The sequence below is a fragment of the Salvelinus namaycush genome, unplaced genomic scaffold (assembly GCF_016432855.1).
Source record: "Salvelinus namaycush isolate Seneca unplaced genomic scaffold, SaNama_1.0 Scaffold229, whole genome shotgun sequence".
Taxonomy (NCBI): domain Eukaryota; kingdom Metazoa; phylum Chordata; class Actinopteri; order Salmoniformes; family Salmonidae; genus Salvelinus; species Salvelinus namaycush.
Genome location: NW_024059108.1, coordinates 253917 through 277532, shown reverse-complemented (window position 1 = coordinate 277532; position 23616 = coordinate 253917). Strand labels below are relative to the sequence as shown.

Genomic DNA, 23616 nt, shown 5'->3' with positions numbered 1-23616 from the left:
GCTGGGGTCTTTGACAATTTTTAGGGCCTTCCTCTGACACCGCCTGGTGTAGAGGTCTTGGATGGCAGGCAGCTTAGCCCCAGTGATGTACTGGGCCGTACGCACTACCCTCTGTAGGGCCTTGCGGTCGGAGGCCACTGCTACCCGCGAAAGAGTGGCAGAGTATCAGGCAGTGATGCAACCAGTCAGGATGCTCTCGATGTTGCAGCAGTAGAACCTTTTGAGGATCTGAGGCCACATCTTTCTAGTTTCCTGAGGGGGAATAGGCTTTGTCGTGATCTCTTCACAACTGTCTTGGTGTGTTTGGTGCTCTGTGGAAGTGTAACAATCAGTTCAATTGTACACATTCTCCTCCTCATCATAACCAAAAATGAATGATTGAAAAACATTGTATCATAGAGAGACCTGATGATAATAATAATAATAATAATGATAATATAGTAGTAGTATTCAACATTGGAACGTATCAACTACGTGCGCGTTACTGCTCCATCGTCACATGATACAGTTGCTGCTGCGTGATGACATCACAGCTAGAGGCAGGTCAAGTTACTGTAGTTCGGTTTCTTCTTCCTTGTTCTTTCCCTTCAGTCATCTACCGGCCCGGGCGACGCAAAGCAAAGCAGACAGGCATAATGTCCCATCAAACGGGCATACAAGGTAAATACGCACATGTTTGCTTATTGTCTCCAGCTGTTGAAACCACAACGGAATAGACGATGCGATCGTCGTCCATGACAGATTTGATTTAAAAGGATTAAAGTCATAGGGAAAAATAATGTTGTATGTGTGTCGTTCTGCATCATCAACGAGAATAAGCCGTGCTTTCTGCTCTGTAGAAGTTGCTTCGGGCTTCACCGTGCACTGTGCGAATGAGAAGAATCTATGACAAGTGTATTCAGCGATGCGTTGTACTAATATGGTCGTGCTGCTACGATTCAACTGAGATTGTTACGCCGCATAAACACCAGCAGTTTGTCATCAAGCTCCGTGCTGCTGCAGCAGGCTCTGGTCTCTAACGCTCGTTTCAAAGGTCTTTTACAAGGGAACAAGCCGCCCATTCATCAAATGCCTCAAATTAATCTGGGTGACATTTATGGCCAAGATTACTGTTGCCCTTTTGATGTTTGTTTGTTGTTGGGATGAGATAACGTTTGATGCAACTGTGTCGATTTTTATGTAACAACTGGCTGTCTAGTAAAATGTGGGTCACCTATTTTGGCCAGTAGGCTATCAGAGCTATCTTTATTTATCATGGCACGACAAAGTGTTATACAACTACGGTACATTGATTAGCCTATATAAGTCAGGCATGCCTTTGGTTTTGCTCTTATGCGTCTTGAATACTTGACGTTCATTCTCTGTCTCTATACTAAAGTCAATGACCCAAGATAGATCAGCTGCCTGTACTCATCTTTTCTTGAAACCTTTTTTTGATAAACACACCAATCCTTATTTCATTTGATCAGTATATTCTACACTTGATTGTTAAGTAATAGGCTATTCCCCATGCTTGTGTTTCCTGAATGTCCCTGTTGTATGAATAGCCCACGTCTCTCTTGAGTGTGTGTATAAAAATGTGACCGCTTGGCTTGCTTTGACTTCACAGCTGCGGACGAAGTGAAAGACATCTTTGCTAAGGCGAGGAACGGAGCCTATCGCCTGCTGAAGGTCGTCATTGAGATGGGTGAGTATGTAGCCTGCCTAGCCTACAGCTGATCAACTCAATCACACCTATTGATCAGAGATGAGCCCTACCCATCGCTGTATGCAACATGATCAATGGGTCAAAAGATAAGTTCAGTAGTTTGTTGATTGGTTATATTTACTGTGATGTTGAAGACATACTGTGATCTGAAAAGTAGACTGTATTGTACTGAATTGTATTGCACTGTCTTGCAATGTACTGTATTGCATTGTACTTTATTATACTGTATTGTGCTTTATTGTATTGTACTGTATTAGTTATTACACTTCATGTCATTTGTAAGATATCTGTTGGTTGGTTGCCTTTACTGCACTGCAATCTCAGATACTGTATATCTTACCTGAAAAGACAGAACTGAATTGATGTATGTTGATATTTCCCTGTTCCCATAGTTACATATTGTATATCACTGTAATAAATCCACCATCCCCTCCTTGTTGTTATTCCAGAGACTCTGGTGCTGGGAGGCACCAAGCATGTGTCTAAGAAGTGGGACCAGGAGTATGATGCCTATGTGCTGCCTCTCCTACAGGAGGACATGCCCTCCTACCTCCTGTACAGGCTGGACTCTACTAACAACCAGGGATATGAGTGGATCTTCCTGGCCTGGTCACCTGACCGCTCACCTGTATGTTGATATGTTTCTCTGTTTCTCTCTGACTTTATTCATTTATCAATATATTGGTTGGGAGACAATTCTCTTCTTTTTTTGTTGTTAGTTAAGACTACCTCTGGAATGCCATAGACATGACCGTTTTTACTTCACTTAAGCAACTGTTTCACCCTCTCAACACAACTGTCATGGTGTCAGTTAGGGCATTTAAAAGTCTCTCTGTTTATTCCATAGTCTAATAAGCCAGAATACTGTATACAATAAGACTCTATTTAGAGAACTACGAACACACAGTCTAGTCCACACTACAGGTAAAGCACAACAGGGAGAATGTAACAGGCCACACACAGTGCTGCTTTCAAACACACATCTGGTCTGTGGTTGGCTAACTATAGAGTAGGAACACTTACCACAGGGTGAGAGAACTGTTTACTTTAAACAGGTTTTTAGATGAGGGAAAATCCTCTTATGGTTCATATAAGTATGTCAAAAGCTGCCCCCCCATTGAATCTGCCCCCCATTGTTTATTTATGCTTAGCTAATGCCAACATTTTGAAGAGATTGTTGAGCAAAAAGGCTAATTGTTGTGCTAAACTAGCATATTTGCAATTCTAATGTTAGCTGACAGGAAGCATGAACCTGGCTTCCATCCCAAACCTCAATGAAACAGCCAAAATGGTCGATGCTTCTGAGATGTCTGTATGAAATGGCATTGTGTTCTTGTTTAGATTGCATTCTACTGTCATATTTAGCAGTTAGTGCAGTACTAAAAACATGAATTCCTTCCACTTCTATAGGTTAGACAGAAGATGTTATATGCTGCTACAAGAGCTACACTGAAGAAGGAGTTTGGGGGTGGACACATTAAAGATGAAATATTTGGCACAGTGGAGGTATGTTGACAAGTTTTGAAGAAACTCATCATTATTTTATGGCTTATTGGCCTAAGTGGCCTTGCAGTTTTGGCAATAATGTTTCAAGGAAAGTCGCTGTTGGTTGCTCCATTTGTCGCTAGATGACATCATGACATGTTTATGCTGTCCCTCATTCTCTCATGACAAATTATCCAACGCAAAACGAAATAGAATCCTTTAAGGACAACAAAAAGGAACCGATTTAAATAATTAAACACCACACAAAAAATAGAGGAGATAGCTTTTTGAGAAAATGCTATTTTTTACTTTCTTTTAATTATTAATATTACGTATGCCTTGGAGAGCTGTGGGGTCATTTAACAACAAGGAAGTGATTTAATAAATTCACTCTCTGCAGCAGTGGGGAGAGGCTGGGGAGGGAGTGAAGAGAGGATCCTATATATGCACTGCTACTCTAAATGCGGACCCTGAGCTCCAGTCCACCTCTCTCACGGTCCTCTCTCTCCCCAGGATGATGTGTCTCTGAGCGGGTACAGGAAGTACCTGATAGCACAGGCTGCTCCACAACCACTGACCGCTGCTGAGGAGGAGCTGAGGCAGATCAAACTGAGTGAGGTAGAGACACACACACACACACACACACACACACACACACACACACACACACACACACACACACACACACACAGATGTACATACACTCTGAGGAAAAAAGGTGCTATCTAGAACCTAAAAGGGTTCTTCGGCTGTCCCCATAGGAGAACACTTTGAAGAACCCTTTTTGGTTCCAAGTAGAACCCTTTTAGATTCCTTGTAGAGCCCTTTTCAAAGAGGGTTCTTCATGAAACCCAAAAGGATTCTACCTGGAACCAAAAAAGTGTTCTCATATGAGGACAGCCGAAGAACCCTTTTGGAATCCTTTTTTCTAAGAGTTTACACACACAAAATAATTTCCACAACAAACCCAAGGACTTTGCAGCTGACGTGTTTGGATTTTTTTTTAAATCTATTAGGCTTTAGTGGAGAGAGAGAGGCATAGAGCAATTTACAGCAGGCAATCAATAACAGATCAATGAAGTGGAAAGATGTTTGCACACTAGACTAAACAACTTCTGCCCCAGATTCCCATGGCTGTATGCATTCATAATAATACTATGAGGCATTTTTCTGTTTATATTGGTGTGATGATGTCACACACACACACACACATTTTGTTCTTCTTTCCTCATGGGGGGCCAACACTTCAAAATCCTATTTTCCCTAACCTGAACCGTAACCCTAAACCTAGCTCCTAAATCTAACCTAACCCTAATTGCAACCCTAAACCTAACCCCTAAGGTTAAAATAGCCTTTGTCCTCATGGGGATGTGGGAAATATCCTGACGAGGGAGAATTTTCCTTGTTCTATTGTCCTTGTGGTTTTTTGGGGGGGATTTCCGGTCACCACAAGAATAGAGGAACCAACCCCCCCCCCAGCCCCACACACACACATATACACACACTCTCTCCCTGAGAGATGGAAAAACAAACAGTCTCAGCAGGTTGATATGGGTTGTCCCTGTAGGCTGGAGGAGACTAGACCAGATAACTCCTCTCTGCCAGTCCATTTGGTTTATTTCTTCATCTCTGTATACCCATCAGATTTCAGACTTCATACTAAAAGGTTTATCGTTCCCAAATAAACATTCACACTGTAAAGCATAGTAAAAATAGCATGTGAATTTACTTCACCAAAAACACATAGCACCTTTTTTTCTGAGAGTGTGTCTGGAACCTAAAAGGGTTCTTCTGATGTTCTTATATGATAAATTAAGGTTAAATGTAAAAAATAAATAAAAATTGTATTAAATATGACAACTCTTTGAAGAAACCTTTTTAATTGCAGGTAAAACCCTTTTGGTTCCAGATAGAACTCTTTGGTGTTCTATGTAAAACCCTTTCCACATAAGGTTCTACCTGGAACCAAAAAAGGTTATCCTATGGGGACAGCCAAAGAACCATTTTGGAACCCTTTTTTCTAAGAATGTAGCTACTTATATAGTGTAGCTACCTATATCAATGGAGTGTAGCTACCTATATCAATGGAGTGTAGCTACCTATATCAGTGGAGTGTAGCTACCTATATCAGTGGAGTGTAGCTACCTATATCAGTGGAGTGTAGCTACCTATATCAGTGGAATGTAGCTACCTATATCAGTGGAGTGTAGCTACCTATATCAGTGGAGTGTAGCTACCTATATCAGTGGAGTGTAGCTACCTATATCAGTGGAGTGTAGCTACCTATATCAGTGGAGTGTAGCTACCTATATCAGTGGAATGTAGCTACCTATATCAGTGGAGTGTAGCTACCTATATCAGTGGAGTGTAGCTACCTATATCAGTGGAATGTAGCTACCTATATCAGTGGAATGTAGCTACCTATATCAGTGGAGTGTAGCTACCTATATCAGTGGAGTGTAGCTACCTATATCAGTGGAGTGTAGCTACCTATATCAGTGGAGTGTAGCTACCTATATCAGTGGAGTGTAGCTACCTATATCAGTGGAGTGTAGCTACCTATATCAGTGGAGTGTAGCTACCTATATCAGTGGAGTGTAGCTACCTATATCAGTGGAGTGTAGCTACCTATATCAGTGGAATGTAGCTACCTATATCAGTGCAATGTAGCTACCTATATCAATGGAGTGTAGCTACCTATATCAATGGAGTGTAGCTACCTATATCAATGGAGTGTAGCTACCTATATCAATGGAGTGTAGCTACCTATATCAATGGAGTGTAGCTACCTATATCAGTGGAGTGTAGCTACCTATATCAGTGGAATGTAGCTACCTATATCAGTGGAATGTAGCTACCTATATCAATGGAGTGTAGCTACCTATATCAATGGAGTGTAGCTACCTATATCAGTGGAGTGTAGCTACCTATATCAGTGGAGTGTAGCTACCTATATCAGTGGAGTGTAGCTACCTATATCAGTGGAATGTAGCTACCTATATCAATGGAGTGTAGCTACCTATATCAGTGGAGTGTAGCTACCTATATCAGTGGAGTGTAGCTACCTATATCAGTGGAGTGTAGCTACCTATATCAATGGAGTGTAGCTACCTATATCAGTGGAGTGTAGCTACCTATATCGGTGGAGTGTAGCTACCTATATCGGTGGAGTGTAGCTACCTATATCGGTGGAGTGTAGCTACCTATATCGGTGGAGTGTAGCTACCTATATCGGTGGAGTGTAGCTACCTATATCGGTGGAGTGTAGCTACCTATATCGGTGGAGTGTAGCTACCTATATCGGTGGAGTGTAGCTACCTATATCGGTGGAGTGTAGCTACCTATATCGGTGGAGTGTAGCTACCTATATCGGTGGAGTGTAGCTACCTATATCGGTGGAGTGTAGCTACCTATATCGGTGGAGTGTAGCTACCTATATCGGTGGAGTGTAGCTACCTATATCGGTGGAGTGTAGCTACCTATATCGGTGGAGTGTAGCTACCTATATCGGTGGAGTGTAGCTACCTATATCGGTGGAGTGTAGCTACCTATATCGGTGGAGTGTAGCTACCTATATCGGTGGAGTGTAGCTACCTATATCAGTGGAGTGGAGCTACCTTTGTCAATGGAGTGGAGTGTAGCTACCTATATCGGTGGAGTGTAGCTACCTATATCAATGGAGTGTAGCTACCTATATCGGTGGAGTGTAGCTACCTATATCGTTGGAGTGTAGCTACCTATATCGTTGGAGTGTAGCTACCTATATCGTTGGAGTGTAGCTACCTATATCAGTGGAGTGTAGCTACCTATATCGTTGGAGTGTAGCTACCTGTATCAGTGGAGTGGTGTGTAGCTACCTATATCAGTGGAATGGAGTGGAGCTACCTATATCAGTGGAGTGGAGTGGAGCTACCTATATCAGTGGAGTGGAGTGGAGCTACCTATATCAGTGGAATGGAGTGGAGCTACCTATATCAGTGGAATGTAGCTACCTATATCAGTGGAGTGTAACTACCTGTATCAGTGGAATGGAGTGTAGCTACCTATATCAGTGGAGTGTAGCTACCTGTATCAGTGGAATGGAGTGTAGCGACCTATATCAGTGGAGTGTAGCGACCTATATCAGTGGAGTGTAGCGACCTATATCAGTGGAATGTAGCTACCTATATCAGTGGAATGTAGCTACCTATATCAGTGGAATGTAGCTACCTATATCAGTGGAGTGTAGCTACCTATATCAGTGGAGTGTAGCTACCTATATCTGTGGAGTGTAGCTACCTATATCAGTGGAATGGAGTGTAGCTACCTATATCAGTGGAGTGTAGCTACCTATATCAGTGGAGTGTAGCTACCTATATCAGTGGAATGTAGCTACCTATATCAGTGGAATGTAGCTACCTATATCAGTGGAGTGTAGCTACCTATATCAGTGGAATGGAGTGTAGCTACCTATATCAGTGGAGTGTAGCTACCTATATCAGTGGAATGTAGCTACCTATATCAGTGGAGTGTAGCTACCTATATCAGTGGAGTGTAGCTACCTGTATCAGTGGAATGGAGTGTAGCTACCTATATCAGTGGAGTGTAGCTACCTATATCAGTGGAGTGTAGCTACCTATATCAGTGGAGTGTAGCTACCTATATCAGTGGAGTGTAGCTACCTATATCAGTGGAGTGTAGCTACCTATATCAGTGGAATGTAGCTACCTATATCAGTGGAGTGTAGCTACCTATATCAGTGGAGTGTAGCTACCTATATCGTTGGAGTGTAGCTACCTGTATCAGTGGAGTGGTGTGTAGCTACCTATATCAGTGGAATGGAGTGGAGCTACCTATATCAGTGGAATGGAGTGTAGCTACCTATATCAGTGGAGTGGAGCTACCTATATCAGTGGAGTGGAGTGTGGCTACCTATATCAGTGGAGTGGAGTGGAGCTACCTATATCAGTGGAGTGGAGTGGAGCTACCTATATCAGTGGAGTGGAGCTACCTATATCAGTGGAGTGGAGCTACCTATATCAGTGGAATGGAGTGGAGCTACCTATATCAGTGGAGTGGAGTGTAGCTACCTATATCAGTGGAGTGGAGCTACCTATATCAGTGGAATAGAGTGGAGCTACCTATATCAGTGGATTGGAGCTACCTATATCAGTGGAGTGGAGCTACCTATATCAGTGGAATGAAGTGTAGCTACCTATATCAGTGGAGTGGAGCTACCTATATCAGTGGAATGGAGTGTAGCTACCTGTATCAGTGGAGTGTAGCTACCTATATCAGTGGAGTGGAGCTACCTGTATCAGTGGAGTGGAGCTACCTATATCAGTGGAGTGGAGTGTACCTATGTCAATATACCTACAGTGCCTTCGAAAAGTGTTCACACCCGGGACTTTTTCCACATTTTATTACATTACAGACTTATTATAAAATTGATTTTAAAAGTTTTTTTTTTTTAACTCTGCAATCTACACACAATACTCCATAATGACAGTGACATTTTTTTATTTTATTTTTTACATTTTAGCAGATGTATTAAAAATAATAACAGAAATACCTTATTTACATAAGTATTCAGACCCTTTGCTATGAGACTTGAAATTGAGCTCGGGTGCATCCTGTTTCCATTGATCGTCCTTGAAATGTTTCTACAACTTGATTGGAGTCCACCTGTGGTAAATTTAATTGATTGGACATGATTTGAAAAGGCACACACCTGTCTATATAAGGTCCCACAGTTGACAGTGCATGTCAGAACGTAAACTAAGCCATGAGGTCGAAGGAATTGTCCGTAGAGCTCCGAGACAGGATTGTGTCTGGAGGAAACCTGGCACAATCCCTACGATGAAGCATTGTTGTGGCAGCATCATGCTGTAGGGATGTTTTTCACCAGCAGGGACTGGGAGATTAGTCAGGATCGAGGCAAAGATGAACGGAGCAAAGTATAGAGAGATCCTTGATAAATCTGCTCCAAAGTGCTCACGACCTCAGACTGGGGTGAAGGTTCATCTTCCAATAGCACAAGGAACCTAAGCACACAGCCAAGACAACGCAGGAGTGGCGTGGAAAAGTATCTGAATGTCCTTGAGTGGCCCAGCCAGAGCCCGGACTTGAACCCGATTGAACTTCTCTGGAGAGACCTGAAAATAGCTGTGCAGCGACGCTCCCCATCCAACCTGACAGAGCTTGAGAGGATCTGCAGAGAAGAATGGGAGAAACTCCCCAAATACGGGTGTGCCAAGCTTGTAGCATCACACCCAAGAAGACTCTGCCATAATCGCTGACAAAGGTGCTTCAACAAAGTACAAACATGTTTTTGCTGTGTCATTATGGGGTATTGTGTGTACAGTACATTGATGAGAAGAAAAAAAACGATTTAATACATTTCAGAATAAGGCTGTAACGTAACACAATGTGGAATCCAGGGTCTCTGTAGACTATATTGCTTGATGTGTATACACCATCATGACTCCATAAAAGGACAGGGTCATTCTTCCTCTGCCCTATAGGCCTATTTCATAGAGCCACCCTCACAAATACAGTAGCCTCAACCAACTGGGGAGGTTTATATTGAGATCCCCTTCCCAGTCACCAGCTGTATGGGCAAGATGATTATCCACTAATCTGCATGTGAGTAAAGAGGCTTTCAGATATTTATTATTCATTTGCTGAGAGACCCGTTGCTTGTAATAAGTAGATGGATGAAAAAACAGCAGCCCAATCCTTTAGGTACAAGAGATTAACAAGTCAGTGGCGATCTGATTCAGTCAAGCCGAACATCGCATGTTATGAGGGCTGTACTAACACATGAAAGGGCAGTGTAGACCTATTACATACGGATGTTATTCAATTATTATTATTTGTATTGGATATTATATTGGATAATATTATCATTATACTATTATTGGATATTATATTAGATACAATTATCATTATACTATTATTGGATATTATTATATTGTTATTGGATATTATTCAGAACAGTTTATCTCATATTACATTGAGATCGTTCTGTAAATGTTGTTATTTTAGTTCCATGTAAGACTTGAAATGTAACCGCAAGCTTATTCAATTCATTTTATCAAGTTAAATGTGTTTTTTTGTGCCATTTCAAGAATGTATCTTTCTGTTTATCTTTTGCAAATTATTGGTGACACAAATAGAAAATTGGGGTAAGGATAGACTTCCTGTTATAGTAGTGTTATAGTAGTGAGTCTAGACTAGCCTGGGCCCTTCTCAAACCACAGCCTGGTGACCAATGTTGGGGTTGTGACACCTAATGACTGTTTTTATTGTTGTGTTATTTTAGTTTCAGACCATTAGTCTGGGCCTAGGCCCTTCTCAGAAAGAAAGCCTGGTGATTTAGTTAAAACAACACCAAGTGACCATGTGTGTCCGTCCAGGTACAGACAGACATCAGCGTGGACACTAAGCAGCAGACTCTGACGGGCGTGGCCTTCCCTATGCAGCGAGACGCCATCCAGGCTCTGGAACAGTTCAGAGAGAAGAAGATCAACTATGTACAGCTGGTGAGTATACTACATCATAATATAGTATAGTACATCATAATATATTACAGTACATCATAGTGTATAATAATATAGTATAATGCATCAAAGTATAGTACATCATAGAGTAGTATAGAATAATATAGGATATAATGTAGTATAGTACACCATTATAGAACAATAGTTTATACTAGTATAGAATAATATAGTTTAGTGCATCATAGTATAGAATAATATGGTATACTACATCATATTATTGTATATAATAGTATAATATTAGGTAGGATATAATAGTATAGAATGGTATTGTATAAAATAATAGTACAGAATAGAATGATATATAATAGTATAGTACACCATAGTATATAATAGTATAGTATATTATAGAATTACAGAATTGCAGAATCGAATGATATAGAATAATATAGTATAGTACATAATAGAATAGTATAGTACAGCATAGTATATCATAATATAGTATATAATAATATAGTGTAGAATGTAGTATATAATAATATAGTGCAGTATAGAATATTATAGTATATAGTATATAATAATATATTATAGTCTAGAATAATACAGTATAGTCTAGAATAATATAGTATAGTCTAGAATAATATAGTATAGAATAATATAGTATAGAATGTTATGGTATTGTATAAAATAATATAGTATAGTACAGAGAATGATATATAATAATATAGTATAGTACATCATAGTCTAGAATAATATAGTATAGAATCATATAGTATATAGTATAGAATAATATAATCTAGAATAATATAGTCTAGAATAATATAGTATAGAATGATATAGTATAGAATTGTATAGTACATCATAGTGTATCATAATATAGTATATATTAATATAGTATGGAATCATATAGTATACAATAGTATAGAATAATATAGTACATCATAGTCTAGAATAATATAGTATAGAATTATATAGTATAGTACGTCATAGTATATAATAATATAGTATAGAATGTAGTATTAAATAATATAGTATAGAATGATACATTATAGTACATCATAGTATATAATCATATTATAGTCTATAATAATACAGTATAGCCTAGAATAATATAGTATAGTCTAGAATAATATAGAATATAATAATATAGTAGAGAATAATATAGTATAGAATGATATGGTATTATAAAATAATATAGTATAGAATAATATAGTATAGTACATCATAGTATAGTACATCATAGTATATAATAGTATAGTCTAGAATAATATAGTATAGTTTAGAATAATATGGTATAGTACGGCATAGTGTATTATAGTATAGAATGATATAGTATGGAATGATATAGTATAATACATCATAGTATATAGTAATATAGGAAAGTATAGTATTGTAGAGAGACGCCATCCAGTATCTGGAACAGTTAAGAGAGAATAGGACCAACAAGTACAGCAGGTGAGTGTCAGTACTGTCTGGCAGTCTCACCTCCTTTTATTAGAGCACAGAGACAGACAATCACTGTGTTGTTTCATTAGCAGTAGGTGTCTCTGACTAGCATGTCTCTGGATTCAACAATGCCATATAATTGCCAGAGAAGACTACAATGCTAAAACACAAACTAACTGGCACCATGTTGCATGAAACATGATACTCAAAGCCTTATTGTATTGGATCGTTTACATTACAAAGCTTATTGAGGGTTGTTTTTGAAAAAATGCATCACCGTCATCATCATCATCTGTATCAACAGGAGATAGATTTTAGGAATGAGTGTATCAAGCTGTCCAGCACCACTCCTACAGAACTGAAGGACCTGCCCAAGAGGATCCCCAAGGATGCAGCCCGATACCACTTCTTCCTGTACAAGTATTCCCACGAGGGAGACTACCTCGAGTCTACAGGTAAAGACAACACATTAAAACATATTACAGCGTGTTTTTTTAGTTGATATTATACCACACAATCATTTAACTATAACTACTCTTATTCATAATTGTATTGTGTTATTTTAATGTAATAACATTGTGATAAGGTGGTATTTTAAAGTGGTTTCCTATGTGTGTTGCAGTGTTCATCTACTCCATGCCGGGGTATAAATGTAGCATCAGAGAGAGGATGCTCTACTCCAGCTGTAAGAACCCTCTCATCGATACTGTGGAGAGCAACCTGCACATCCAGATAGCCAAAAAGGTAAGAGCTGGGTCACGTTCATTATACAACCTGCACATCCAGATAGCCAAAAAGGTAAGAGCTGGGACATGTTCATTATACAACCTGCACATCCAGATAGCCAAAAAGGTAAGAGCTGGGTCACGTTCATTATACAACCTGCACATCCAGATAGCCAAAAAGGTAAGAGCTGGGTCATGTTCATTATACAACCTGCACATCCAGATAGCCAAAAAGGTAAGAGCTGGGACATGTTCATTATACAACCTGCACATCCAGATAGCCAAAAAGGTAAGAGCTGGGTCATGTTCATTATACAACCTGCACATCCAGATAGCCAAAAAGGTAAGAGCTGGGACATGTTCATTATACAACCTGCACATCCAGATAGCCAAAAAGGTAAGAGCTGGGACATGTCCATTATACAACCTGCACATCCAGATAGCCAAAAAGGTAAGAGCTGGGACACGTTCATTATACAACCTGCACATCCAGATAGCCAAAAAGGTAAGAGCTGGGACACGTTCATTATACAACCTGCACATCCAGATAGCCAAAAAGGTAAGAGCTGGGACATGTCCATTATACAACCTGCACATCCAGATAGCCAAAAAGGTAAGAGCTGGGTCATGTCCATTATACAACCTGCACATCCAGATAGCCAAAAAGGTAAGAGCTGGGACATGTTCATTATACAACCTGCACATCCAGATAGCCAAAAAGGTAAGAGCTGGGTCATGTTCATTATACAACCTGCACATCCAGATAGCCAAAAAGGTAAGAGCTGGGTCACGTTCATTATACAACCTGCACATCCAGATAGCCAAAAAGGTAAGAGCTGGGACATGTTCATTATACAACCTGCACATCCAGATAGCCAAAAAGGTAAGAGCTGGGTCATGTCCATTATACAACCTGCACATCCAGATAGCCAAAAAGGTAAGAGCTGGGACACGTTCATTATACAACCTGCACATCCAGATAGCCAAAAAGGTAAGAGCTGGGACACGTTCATTATACAACCTGCACATCCAGATAGCCAAAAAGGTAAGAGCTGGGTCATGTTCATTATACAACCTGCACATCCAGATAACCCAGCTCTTACCTTTTGGCTATGTTCATTATATCACACTGTAGCTAAATGTTTTGCAACAGATGGTCAGATAGTCCATCCATTTCAGTCTGTTTTTTTTTTCATTTGGAACCTGATCTCTCGTGGACAGACTGCGTAAACAAGCATCTGACCAAAAATACGTGGGTTTTTAGTTCTGGTTAACTCATATTATTTGGTACCTAATGAATACAACTCAGGTTCACTGCAGTGAGTCACATGAGAGGGTGACTTTCAACAGTTTAAAACACTCCTGTGAAAATACTGTAACATTATGCCAATGTAGACTGGATTTTTGCTGCAATGTATTTTTTATAGAATAAGTCTAGTTTGCCCCTCAGTGATGTAATTGATTGTATTCCTATTAGTATAAGTATCCCTACTAACTGATGCATTCTGATTCCCTTCCCTAGCTGGAGATTGATAACGGTGATGAGCTCACCGCAGAATTCATGTACGAAGAGGTCCACCCTAAGCAGCACGCACACAAGCAATCCTTCCCCAAACCTAAAGGCCCCGCGGGGAAGAAAGGGGGGCGCCGGATCACTAGACCACCAGGGGATGGGGAAGAAGACTAATAAAACACCCCTCCATTTTAGTCCACAATGGAACATTCCGCTTAGTATATAAGAACCCTTTATCTGGTTGAGTCCCAAATGGCCCCCCTATTCACTTTATAGTGCACTACTGTTGAGCTAGGGCCTATAGGGCTCTGGTTAAAAGGAGTGCACTATATAGGGGATAGGGTTCCATGTAGGATATAGACCATTGACATGAATCCCTCATAATGCCCTTTAACCTCATAGACAACCAGCCTGTAGACTATATGAACTATGCACACACAGACCACCACATTAATATAATATAAGCCATGACACTCAAACCTGTGAACTTACTTACATTAGTAGCTTGTTATTTAGACAGACAGTAGGTGCTGTGTTTTCATAATGAGAGAGAGAGCGAACATTTCCCTTTAGAGCTATAGCTAAAAAAAATTTTTTTCCATATTATTTTTGACAAAGTTTTTAAGACATGTGGTTCCCAATCCTGGTTCTGGAGAACTGGATGTGTTTTTAAGACATATGGTTCCCAATCCTGGTTCTGGAGAACTGGATGTGTTTTTAAGACATGTGGTTCCCAATCCTGGTTCTGGAGAACTGGATGTGTTTTTAAGACATATGGTTCCCAATCCTGGTTCTGGAGAGCTGGATGTGTTTTTAAGACATATGGTTCCCAATCCTGGTTCTGGAGAACTGGATGTGTTTTTAAGACATGTGGTTCCCAATCCTGGTTCTGGAGAACTGGATGTGTTTTTAAGACATATGGTTCCCAATCCTGGTTCTGGAGAGCTGGAGGTTCTGGAGAGCTGGAGGTTCTGGAGAGCTGGAGGTTCTGGGGAGCTGGAGGTTCTGGAGGTGTGTGAGAGGAAAGACCTTGTGGTTGTTCTAGTGAGAATGTGATACTGATCTGACCACGTGACCTGGTTATTAGTGCTGATTCAATGCCCACCATGTTGCAGCAGTTCTGTAATGCGTTGTGTAAAGTCAATCAATAGAGAATGTTGTTCCACAACCGCTAGCCCTTCAGGATCAGCGTTGAGGACTGGGTCTTATTCATGTGACACTACATGGAGAAACCAGAGAGGGACCACCTAGACTTGTCCAGTAAGAATAGCTTGTTTTCGCTTTCCGTTGATAAATGTTTGAAAACGTTTTGCTATGGTGTGCCTAATGAATAGCACCATGCTGATGTAGAAGCTTGATTTGGGAGAGAAGAGAGGCCATGTGTGGGTCTGTGGATGTTGTTAAGAAGCCTAATGCTTTTGTATACATTTTACTGTATGCATCTAATTTGTACTACCAATACCATGTCCATAACAACTATATGATTACAAGTCAGTCCAAAATCTAGTTTGTGATTTCTCTTTCCATGTTATTTTACTGAAGAGTGAAAAATCCTATAGAAAGTATTTTTCTAGGTCTGTGATGTACTGTATGTGTGTATGACGTTCTGCGATTGAGAGTTCAGTTGAGTGTCAACCGTTATCTGTTTGTCAGTCTGTTTGAGAGAGCGAGAGAGAGTGCCTGGGTGCGTCCGGGAATGTCACCCCATTCCCTATATAGTGCACTACTTTTGACCAGGGCCCATTGGAAAAGGCACCCCATTCCCTATATAGTACACTACTTTTGACCCAGGTGCCATTTCAGACGCAGACCTGTTTGTCAATCAGGGTTGCTCGTTTGTGCATTTCACATCAGTGATATTAATCCCACATAATATGCAATGCTTTTCACCCACAATGCTGCAGGTTTTTCCCCACGTGACAATGTGTGTATGCATGTGATGTTTATTACAACCACAATGAAGGGAAGGGACTGTGATTCCCAGGTAAAAGGTCATGGAGGATCTGTCTACTGATTCCGTGAAAAGGCAAACCACTATGACATGTTCGTCCTGTACTAGATTACTATGACATTACGTCATTCTGAAGGAGTCCTAGTACGTTGAAACTATCATGTTATGTAATGTCTCAAATGTTTTTTTTTCTATGAATTAAATTGTGTAAGGAAATGAAATAAATGAAAATATTTAAATTACATTCACTAATGTGTTTCTTGCCTGATTTATTATTATTAGTAGTAGCAGTAGCAGAACGACTATGCAAGCCTATTGACCACTGAGAGGTGTGAGTTTACTGAATAAAGCATTGCTCTCTGAATAGAGTTGGCAGTGAAGGGGGAAATAGTAGGCCAGATCTGCATTGTAATCCCACTCATTGGCACCAGTGGTAAGGGTAAACCTTTGGCCTGGCACATAAAAGATTACAATTAATAAGTAATGTTGGCTGGCTGCAGATCAGCTGTTGTCAGATGATACAATTTAAACCCATACCTGCTGCATGCCTAATCTGTAATAAAACTTTAGTAATGTAGACCTCAATTAATGAAAATGTCTTTCCAATTATCTCAGAACATTATTTTACTGTGACTCACATAACTTCAATACAGTAGCCTATTCATACAGTTCAGCAAATCAGAAATGACCTTTTACATGCAAATTGTTTGTCAAAAAATACTAATGATTTACTTATGATATATCTCTCTAGTCTATACTGTGCAATATAATTATTAACAGGGGATTAGTCATCAGAAGACCAGAACAGTAGTTTGAGACAAATAAAAGAGCACTTTCCCTTTAAGAACTTGTCGTCACATGACATGATGCGGAAGAATTACAATCTCATGCTACAGTTTGCACATGTGTTTGTTTATTAGACATGTATTGCAAGAAATATGTCGTTTTAGGACATTTATTATTGCATTCATTTATAATTAGATGATATAAGTGAAATGACAAATTGTTTAAAGACTATGATTTCTGCTGTTGGTTGAGCTTGGTAAACAGTAACGTATCCTAACAGTGTTAGCTAGCTAGCTACAATGTTATAGTGTGTTATGGTGACACATTGATTCATTTAGAAAATTAAATATTTGTAGCACGGGCGCTTCACTCTACACATTACATAACTGGTAAAACCGTTACTCTGGCTTAATACATGGCTTCTGATCTTCAATTCATTGATTTTACATAACTTTGGGTATAATATTGGTTTTATCCCTTTCTTTGCGACAGGACAGTCTATCTACCATGACTATGAAGGAGGAAGCACCGAGTGTCCCTGAGTGCTACATCTCAGAACATGAAGGGTTCTATGGAACCATCAAGAACTCCACCAGAGACTTTGTAGTCACAGAGATAGACATCCATGGCCAGATGGTTACTAAACCCAGTGTATCTGATGTCCCTCAATCATCCAACATTACTGAGGCATGCCCAGGTGCCAAGTCTGAAGGAAAGACAAATATTATTAGCCCAAAACATCAACACAACCTCAAAGAAGAGAATTGTCCTCCGGTTGTAAAGGGTGTGGATTCAGTACCTGGACCCGGTCAGAATGGTGACATCACATCCACCGCCAGCCAAGACTGTTTTGACCTGAGCACGATACTGGGTCAGGATGTCTGTGAAGAGCTAGAGCAGTTCACTGCTTTACTGAGAGAGGCGTCATCAAGTCCCAATGATGGCGTTGAGAAGAATCTGGCCAACCAAGAATCATCCAATGGCAGTGAGAAGAAGATGGCCAGTCAAGAGCTATCCCTGGGTTCATTCCCAGACAAACACCAAAGAGCTAACGTCCACCGTGCTGTCCGACACAACTTTCCCTTCCTGTTGACAGTAACCAACCAATCAGAGATCAGGGTTAAGGAGGACCCTGACTTTAAGCTCCTATCAGGTTTGGTCTCCGAGGAGGAGGCCGAAGACTTTATCAGGTTCATCGACACCAAGATGCCTAACTCTGTGTACACGTTCAGGGGTGATGACAGTAAGGAGCACAGGACGGCAGTGCACCACTTCCTCAGTAGACGGTTTGGTAAACTGGTGGAGACTAAGAGCTTCAGTGACCAGCAGCAGAAGACTATGGCCATTACGGTCAGGTTGAGAGAAAAAGGGAAACCCAGGAAGAGGACGGCTGATGACAGTAAAGAGGAAGAGGTCTATACAGGTGAGAGGTCTATAGAGAACTTCACAGACTATGTTTCTCTCCTATATCTCTCTGTTTACTCTCTCTCCTATTTCTCTCTCTGTTTACTCTCTCTCCTATTTCTCTCTCCTACTTGATATGTTTTTCTCTTATGATGCTGTATGTACAGCAAGAAGAATGTTATTAGCCCAAGTAAGCATTGCAAGTAAGCATTAATACATCTGCTTTAAACTGTACGTGACAAATAAACGTATCCTTTGTGATTTATCGTCCCCAAATCCTGAACATGGACCCCACAAAACTGACCTTAAATCATTGTCTAAGACCAACCTCATCCCACTCATAACACTATTCCCTTGGCCATACTTGCATACTACTTAGAATGAAGCAATGTGTTGGGCATGTATTCTAGGAAGTTAGTGTGGATACTATTGCCATGGGTTTCCTCCCCCTGCAGCGTTCACTCTGAGGAAGGAGAACCTAGAGACTCTGGAGGCTATCAGCTACATGGCAGCTGTCCTGGGTGTGCTGCCCTCTGACTTCACCTACGCTGGCATCAAGGACAAGAGGGCCGTCACCTACCAGTCCATGGTGGTCAAGAAGATCTCACCACAACGGTAGATACAGTACAGTTGTTAGATTGAATGGAAACAGCAACACATTCTAAGTCCTTGGCTTAGCCTTTGTGCTGTGGTCAACTCCCCTAGACTACAAACAGAGAGTTGACTAAAGCACTAACAGACTGGACCACCAGGCTATCCTTGGCTATGGTTTGATGATAATGATGGTATTTACAAAGTGCTACATTCTATTGGGGGCAAACTCAACTCATCTCATCCACCACCACCACATTCATGCATTTCTAACATACTAGTCCAGTGAGTTCACTGTCCACTGATGCATATCCTGTCCTCATCATGGGGACCGGTCAGACTAGTGCTGATGGGAGGGATGTGTGTTGTCAGGCTGAGAGAGAAGGCCAGTGAGTTTGAGAAGAGGGGGGTGGTCCTCTCCTCCGTCCGCTCCGTCTCTGAGCCTCTTCATCTGGGTAGACTCCAGGGGAACCACTTTGACCTGGTGGTACGGGATCTGAGACCACACCAGGGTCATGGCACACTGATGGAGCTGGACTCACTGGTGCAGGAGGCTGTGGACAACGTAAAGGTGAGACACTCCTATTCTGTGGCCTCCATTCAACCCTGGTCCTGGAGAGATGCAGGGTTTTGTCCAGTCCAGCACTGAAACACTCAATTTAACTAATCAACCTAATCAACAAGCGCTTGATTGGCTGAATAAAAACATCAGACCCTGTTGGTCCCCAGACGCAAACTTGGATACAAATGTAGATTTCTCTGTGCACTTTGATAGTCATTTCCACTGCACTGTGAGTAATTGAGGAGTGTTGTTCTCTGATCTGTAGTGAGAAGTTATTAAATGTCAGTTCTTTTAGGTCAAGGGGTTTGTGAACTACTATGGACCTCAGAGGTTTGGGACTGGACAGAGTGTTCAGTCTGACCGCGTCGGACTGGCCCTGCTCAAAGGGGAAATGGTACATTTACATCTTCTGTCTTCTTATATTACAAGAAACTGAAAACAGTGGATGTCAATGTTTCTATTTGTTCTGTCTGACTTGTGGTGTGGGTTGTCTTTCATGTGTCTCAGGTGGCAGCTGTCCGTCTGTTCTTCACACCAGAAGAGGGTGATGACCCTCAGAGCGTTGCCAAGAGACACTTCCTCCAGACTGGTGAGAAATTCCTGCTTACACTAGTCACCATTTCCTGTTTACCATGTTCTCTGTTTTTATCAACCCAACCTTTTTCAGATACAATTATTATTATTTATTTTTTTAATAATCATTTCACCTTTATTTAACCAAGGTAGGCTAGTTGAGAACAAGTTCTCATTTACAACTGCGACCTGGCCAAGATAAAGCAAAGCAGTTCGACACATACAACAACACAGAGTTACACATGGAATAAAACAAACATACAGTCAATAATACAGTAGGAAATAAATACATGTATTTCATGTTCTACTCTTCTCCATTCTAACCCTGTTCCTCCACCCCTCTCCTCCCTCTCCTCAGATAATGCCAAGGAGGCCCTGTCTCTGATGCCCATGTCCAAGGCCAGAGAGAGGATGATGCTGAGGGCCCTACATCGCTATGGGACAGGCCCAGAGGGCTGCACCCGTGCCTGGCTCAGCCTGCCCCATGGGATGAGGGTCTTCTACCCCCACGCATACTGCAGGTCTGGGATTTATATCACCTGTTTTATTGCTTTCAATATTCTGAATCCTTTATTCTTTATGGTTCTATTTGTATTCCTACTTCCTCTTCACCCACTTTGTTTGAAGTATACTATATCAATAAAGATTGTTTTGATTTGTAGCCGGGTCTGGAACGAGGCGGCTGCACACAGGCTGGCCACGCTGGGCCACAGGGCCAGGCAGGGAGATCTGGTCTGGAAGCAGAGGGGAGAGGAGGGGATAGAGGCGGGAGAAACCAGCTTACCTCAGGTAGTTCAGTTACAGGATGACTTAATAACACAGTCAAATACACAGTCAAATACACAGTCAAATACACAGTCAAAGTCACTTGTGTAAATCATTTTTCATCGGCAGACAGTTGGCCACTAGGCTCTATCTTTGAGTATGACACCCGGTGATACTCTCTCACTGAGATTGAACCAGTCATAAAGATGGTATTGAGATGGACCTTTGTACTCTCTACTCCCCCAGATTCATGTTGTTACTGCTGCAGAGGAGGACGTCTACTCACTAGGACAGGTACACACACCTGTCCACTCCCCTGTTCTACAGTACCTTGTACCATTTGAACTATTCATCTACTCTGCAAACATGGGTGTGTTGTCTGAGTGTGCTGCCGAGCCCGGGGAAACCTACATCCACAAAACACTACACAAATCAAATGGATTATGATTCTATTCAATCCATCGTTCACTTCTCTTGTGCTCTTCCATCAGGTGGTTCTTCCCATGCTTGGCAACAGTGTGAAGTACCCAGAGAACCCTGTAGGGGGCTGGTACCAGGAGAGACTGGCGAGGGACGGACTACAGAGCTGTCGTTTCAGAGTCACTCCTCTCAAACTGAACCTCCCTGGCTGCTACCGCCCCTTACTGGCCATCCCACATAGCCTGACCTACAGGCTGGAGCAGAGCCAGAGAGCTGGGGAGAGGCAACAGGATTGTAATGGAAAGTCGCAGGCTAGTGGAGCGGTACCACAGCACCCTGACACAGACACAACTAGACCTGGAGGTCTGGAGAGGCAGAGAGGAGCGGAGAGCGTGCAGGGTAATGGACAGGGGGAGTCAACGGTGCAGAACCCTGACACAGACACAACTAGACCTGGAGGTCTGGAGAGGCAGAGAGGAGGGGAGAGCGTGCAGGGTAATGGACAGGGGGAGTCAACGGTGCAGAACCCTGACACAGACACAACTAGACCTGGAGGTCTGGAGAGGCAGAGAGGAGGGGAGAGCGTGCAGGGTAATGGACAGGGGGAGTCAACGGTGCAGTACCCTGACACAGACACACCTAGTTTGACGTTGAACTTTGACCTGGACTCTTCCTGCTACGCTACCGTCTGCCTCAGAGAGGTCATGAAATGTGACCCTTAGACTGGAGTCTCAGATGCTGTATGTACTACTGTGTGTACAGTATTTTGATTAGTATTGTGTTGTGTACACAGTGTGGCCTCTTGTGTAGATGTAGGATACTGCTACAGTATTGTGATCAGTTTGCCGATTCGTTGCCTGATTTGTCAGACATGTCGTTAATAAAAAATGCTTTGTTAATTTACTGACTGGATGAGAATTCTTCACAGTGGATTAGAGGTAGAATCACATTGAATGTTGAAGTGAATTTAGTTGTGTGAATGTAGAAGATCCTCAGCCTGCACAGCATGGCCACTAGAGGGCGATCTCAGCCTACACAGCATGGCCCTAGATGGTGATCTCAGCCTGCACAGCATGGCCACTAGAGGGTGATCTCAGCCTGCACAGCATGGCCACTAGAGGGTGATCTCAGCCTGCACAGCATGGCCACTAGAGGGTGATCTCAGCCTACACAGCATGGCGACTTGAGGGTGATCTCAGCCTACACAGCATGGCCACTAGAGGGTGATCTCAGCCTGCACAGCATGGCCACTAGAGGGTGATCTCAGCCTGCACAGCATGGCCACTAGAGGGTGATCTCAGCCTGCACAGCATGGCCACTAGAGGGTGATCTCAGCCTGCACAGCATGGCCACTAGAGGGTGATCTCAGCCTACACAGCATGGCCACTAGAGGGTGATCTCAGCCTGCACAGCATGGTCACTAGAGGGTGATCTCAGCCTACACAGCATGGCCACTAGAGGGTGATCTCAGCCTGCACAGCATGGCCACTAGAGGGTGATCTCAGCCTACACAGCATGACCACTAGATGGTGATCTCAGCCTACACAGCATGGTCACTAGAGGGTGATCTCAGCCTACACAGCATGGCCACTAGAGGGTGATCTCAGCCTACACAGCATGGCCACTAGAGGGCGATCTCAGCCTACACAGCATGGTCACTAGAGGGTGATCTCAGCCTACACAGCATGGCCACTAGAGGGTGATCTCAGCCTGCACAGCATGGCCACTAGAGGGTGATCTCAGCCTGCACAGCATGGCCACTAGAGGGTGATCTCAGCCTGCACAGCATGGCCACTAGAGGGCGATCTCAGCCTGCACAGCATGGCCACTAGATGGTGATCTCAGCCTACACAGCATGGCCACTAGATGGCGATCTCAGCCTGCACAGCATGGCCACTAGAGGTGATCTCAGCCTGCACAGCATGGCCACTAGATGGTGATCTCAGCCTACACAGCATGGCCACTAGATGGTGATCTCAGCCTACACAGCATGGCCACTAGATGGTGATCTCAGCCTGCACAGCATGGCCATTAGAGGGTGATCTCATCCTACACAGCATGGTGACTAGATGGTGATCTCAGCCTGCACAGCATGGCCACTAGAGGGTGATCTCAGCCTACACAGCATGGCCACTAGAGGTGATCTCAGCCTGCACAGCATGGCCACTAGATGGTGATCTCAGCCTGCACAGCATGGCCACTAGAGGTG

At 42.2% G+C, this 23616-nt stretch overlaps 2 protein-coding genes across 3 annotated transcripts; both read left to right on the top strand.

Annotated features, from left to right (window-relative positions):
• Positions 1–591: 591 nt before the first annotated feature.
• On the top strand, positions 592–16554 carry LOC120038652 (twinfilin-1-like). 2 transcript variants are annotated; one of them, XR_005475166.1, is made up of 10 exons: positions 592–660; positions 1610–1687; positions 2158–2336; positions 3119–3214; positions 3707–3811; positions 10591–10716; positions 12422–12572; positions 12740–12861; positions 14365–15145; positions 15307–16554. XR_005475166.1 is itself a non-coding variant. In XM_038984314.1 (9 exons), the coding sequence occupies exons 1-9, from the start codon at positions 636–638 to the stop codon at positions 14527–14529; spliced, it is 1047 nt and encodes a 348-aa protein (XP_038840242.1). In that variant the 5' UTR covers positions 592–635; the 3' UTR covers positions 14530–16554. The 2 variants fall into 2 exon arrangements, 1 of the variants encoding a protein (XP_038840242.1); XM_038984314.1 differs by having other exon boundaries at positions 14365–16554.
• A 636-nt stretch (positions 16555–17190) lies between these two features.
• Positions 17191–22310, top strand: LOC120038655 (pseudouridylate synthase 7 homolog-like protein). The gene is made up of 10 exons (XM_038984317.1): positions 17191–17481; positions 17585–18515; positions 18952–19111; positions 19460–19658; positions 19945–20043; positions 20157–20238; positions 20581–20743; positions 20885–21011; positions 21234–21281; positions 21479–22310. The coding sequence occupies exons 2-10, from the start codon at positions 17600–17602 to the stop codon at positions 22127–22129; spliced, it is 2445 nt and encodes an 814-aa protein (XP_038840245.1). The 5' UTR covers positions 17191–17481; positions 17585–17599; the 3' UTR covers positions 22130–22310.
• The last annotated feature ends 1306 nt before the right edge of the window (positions 22311–23616 follow it).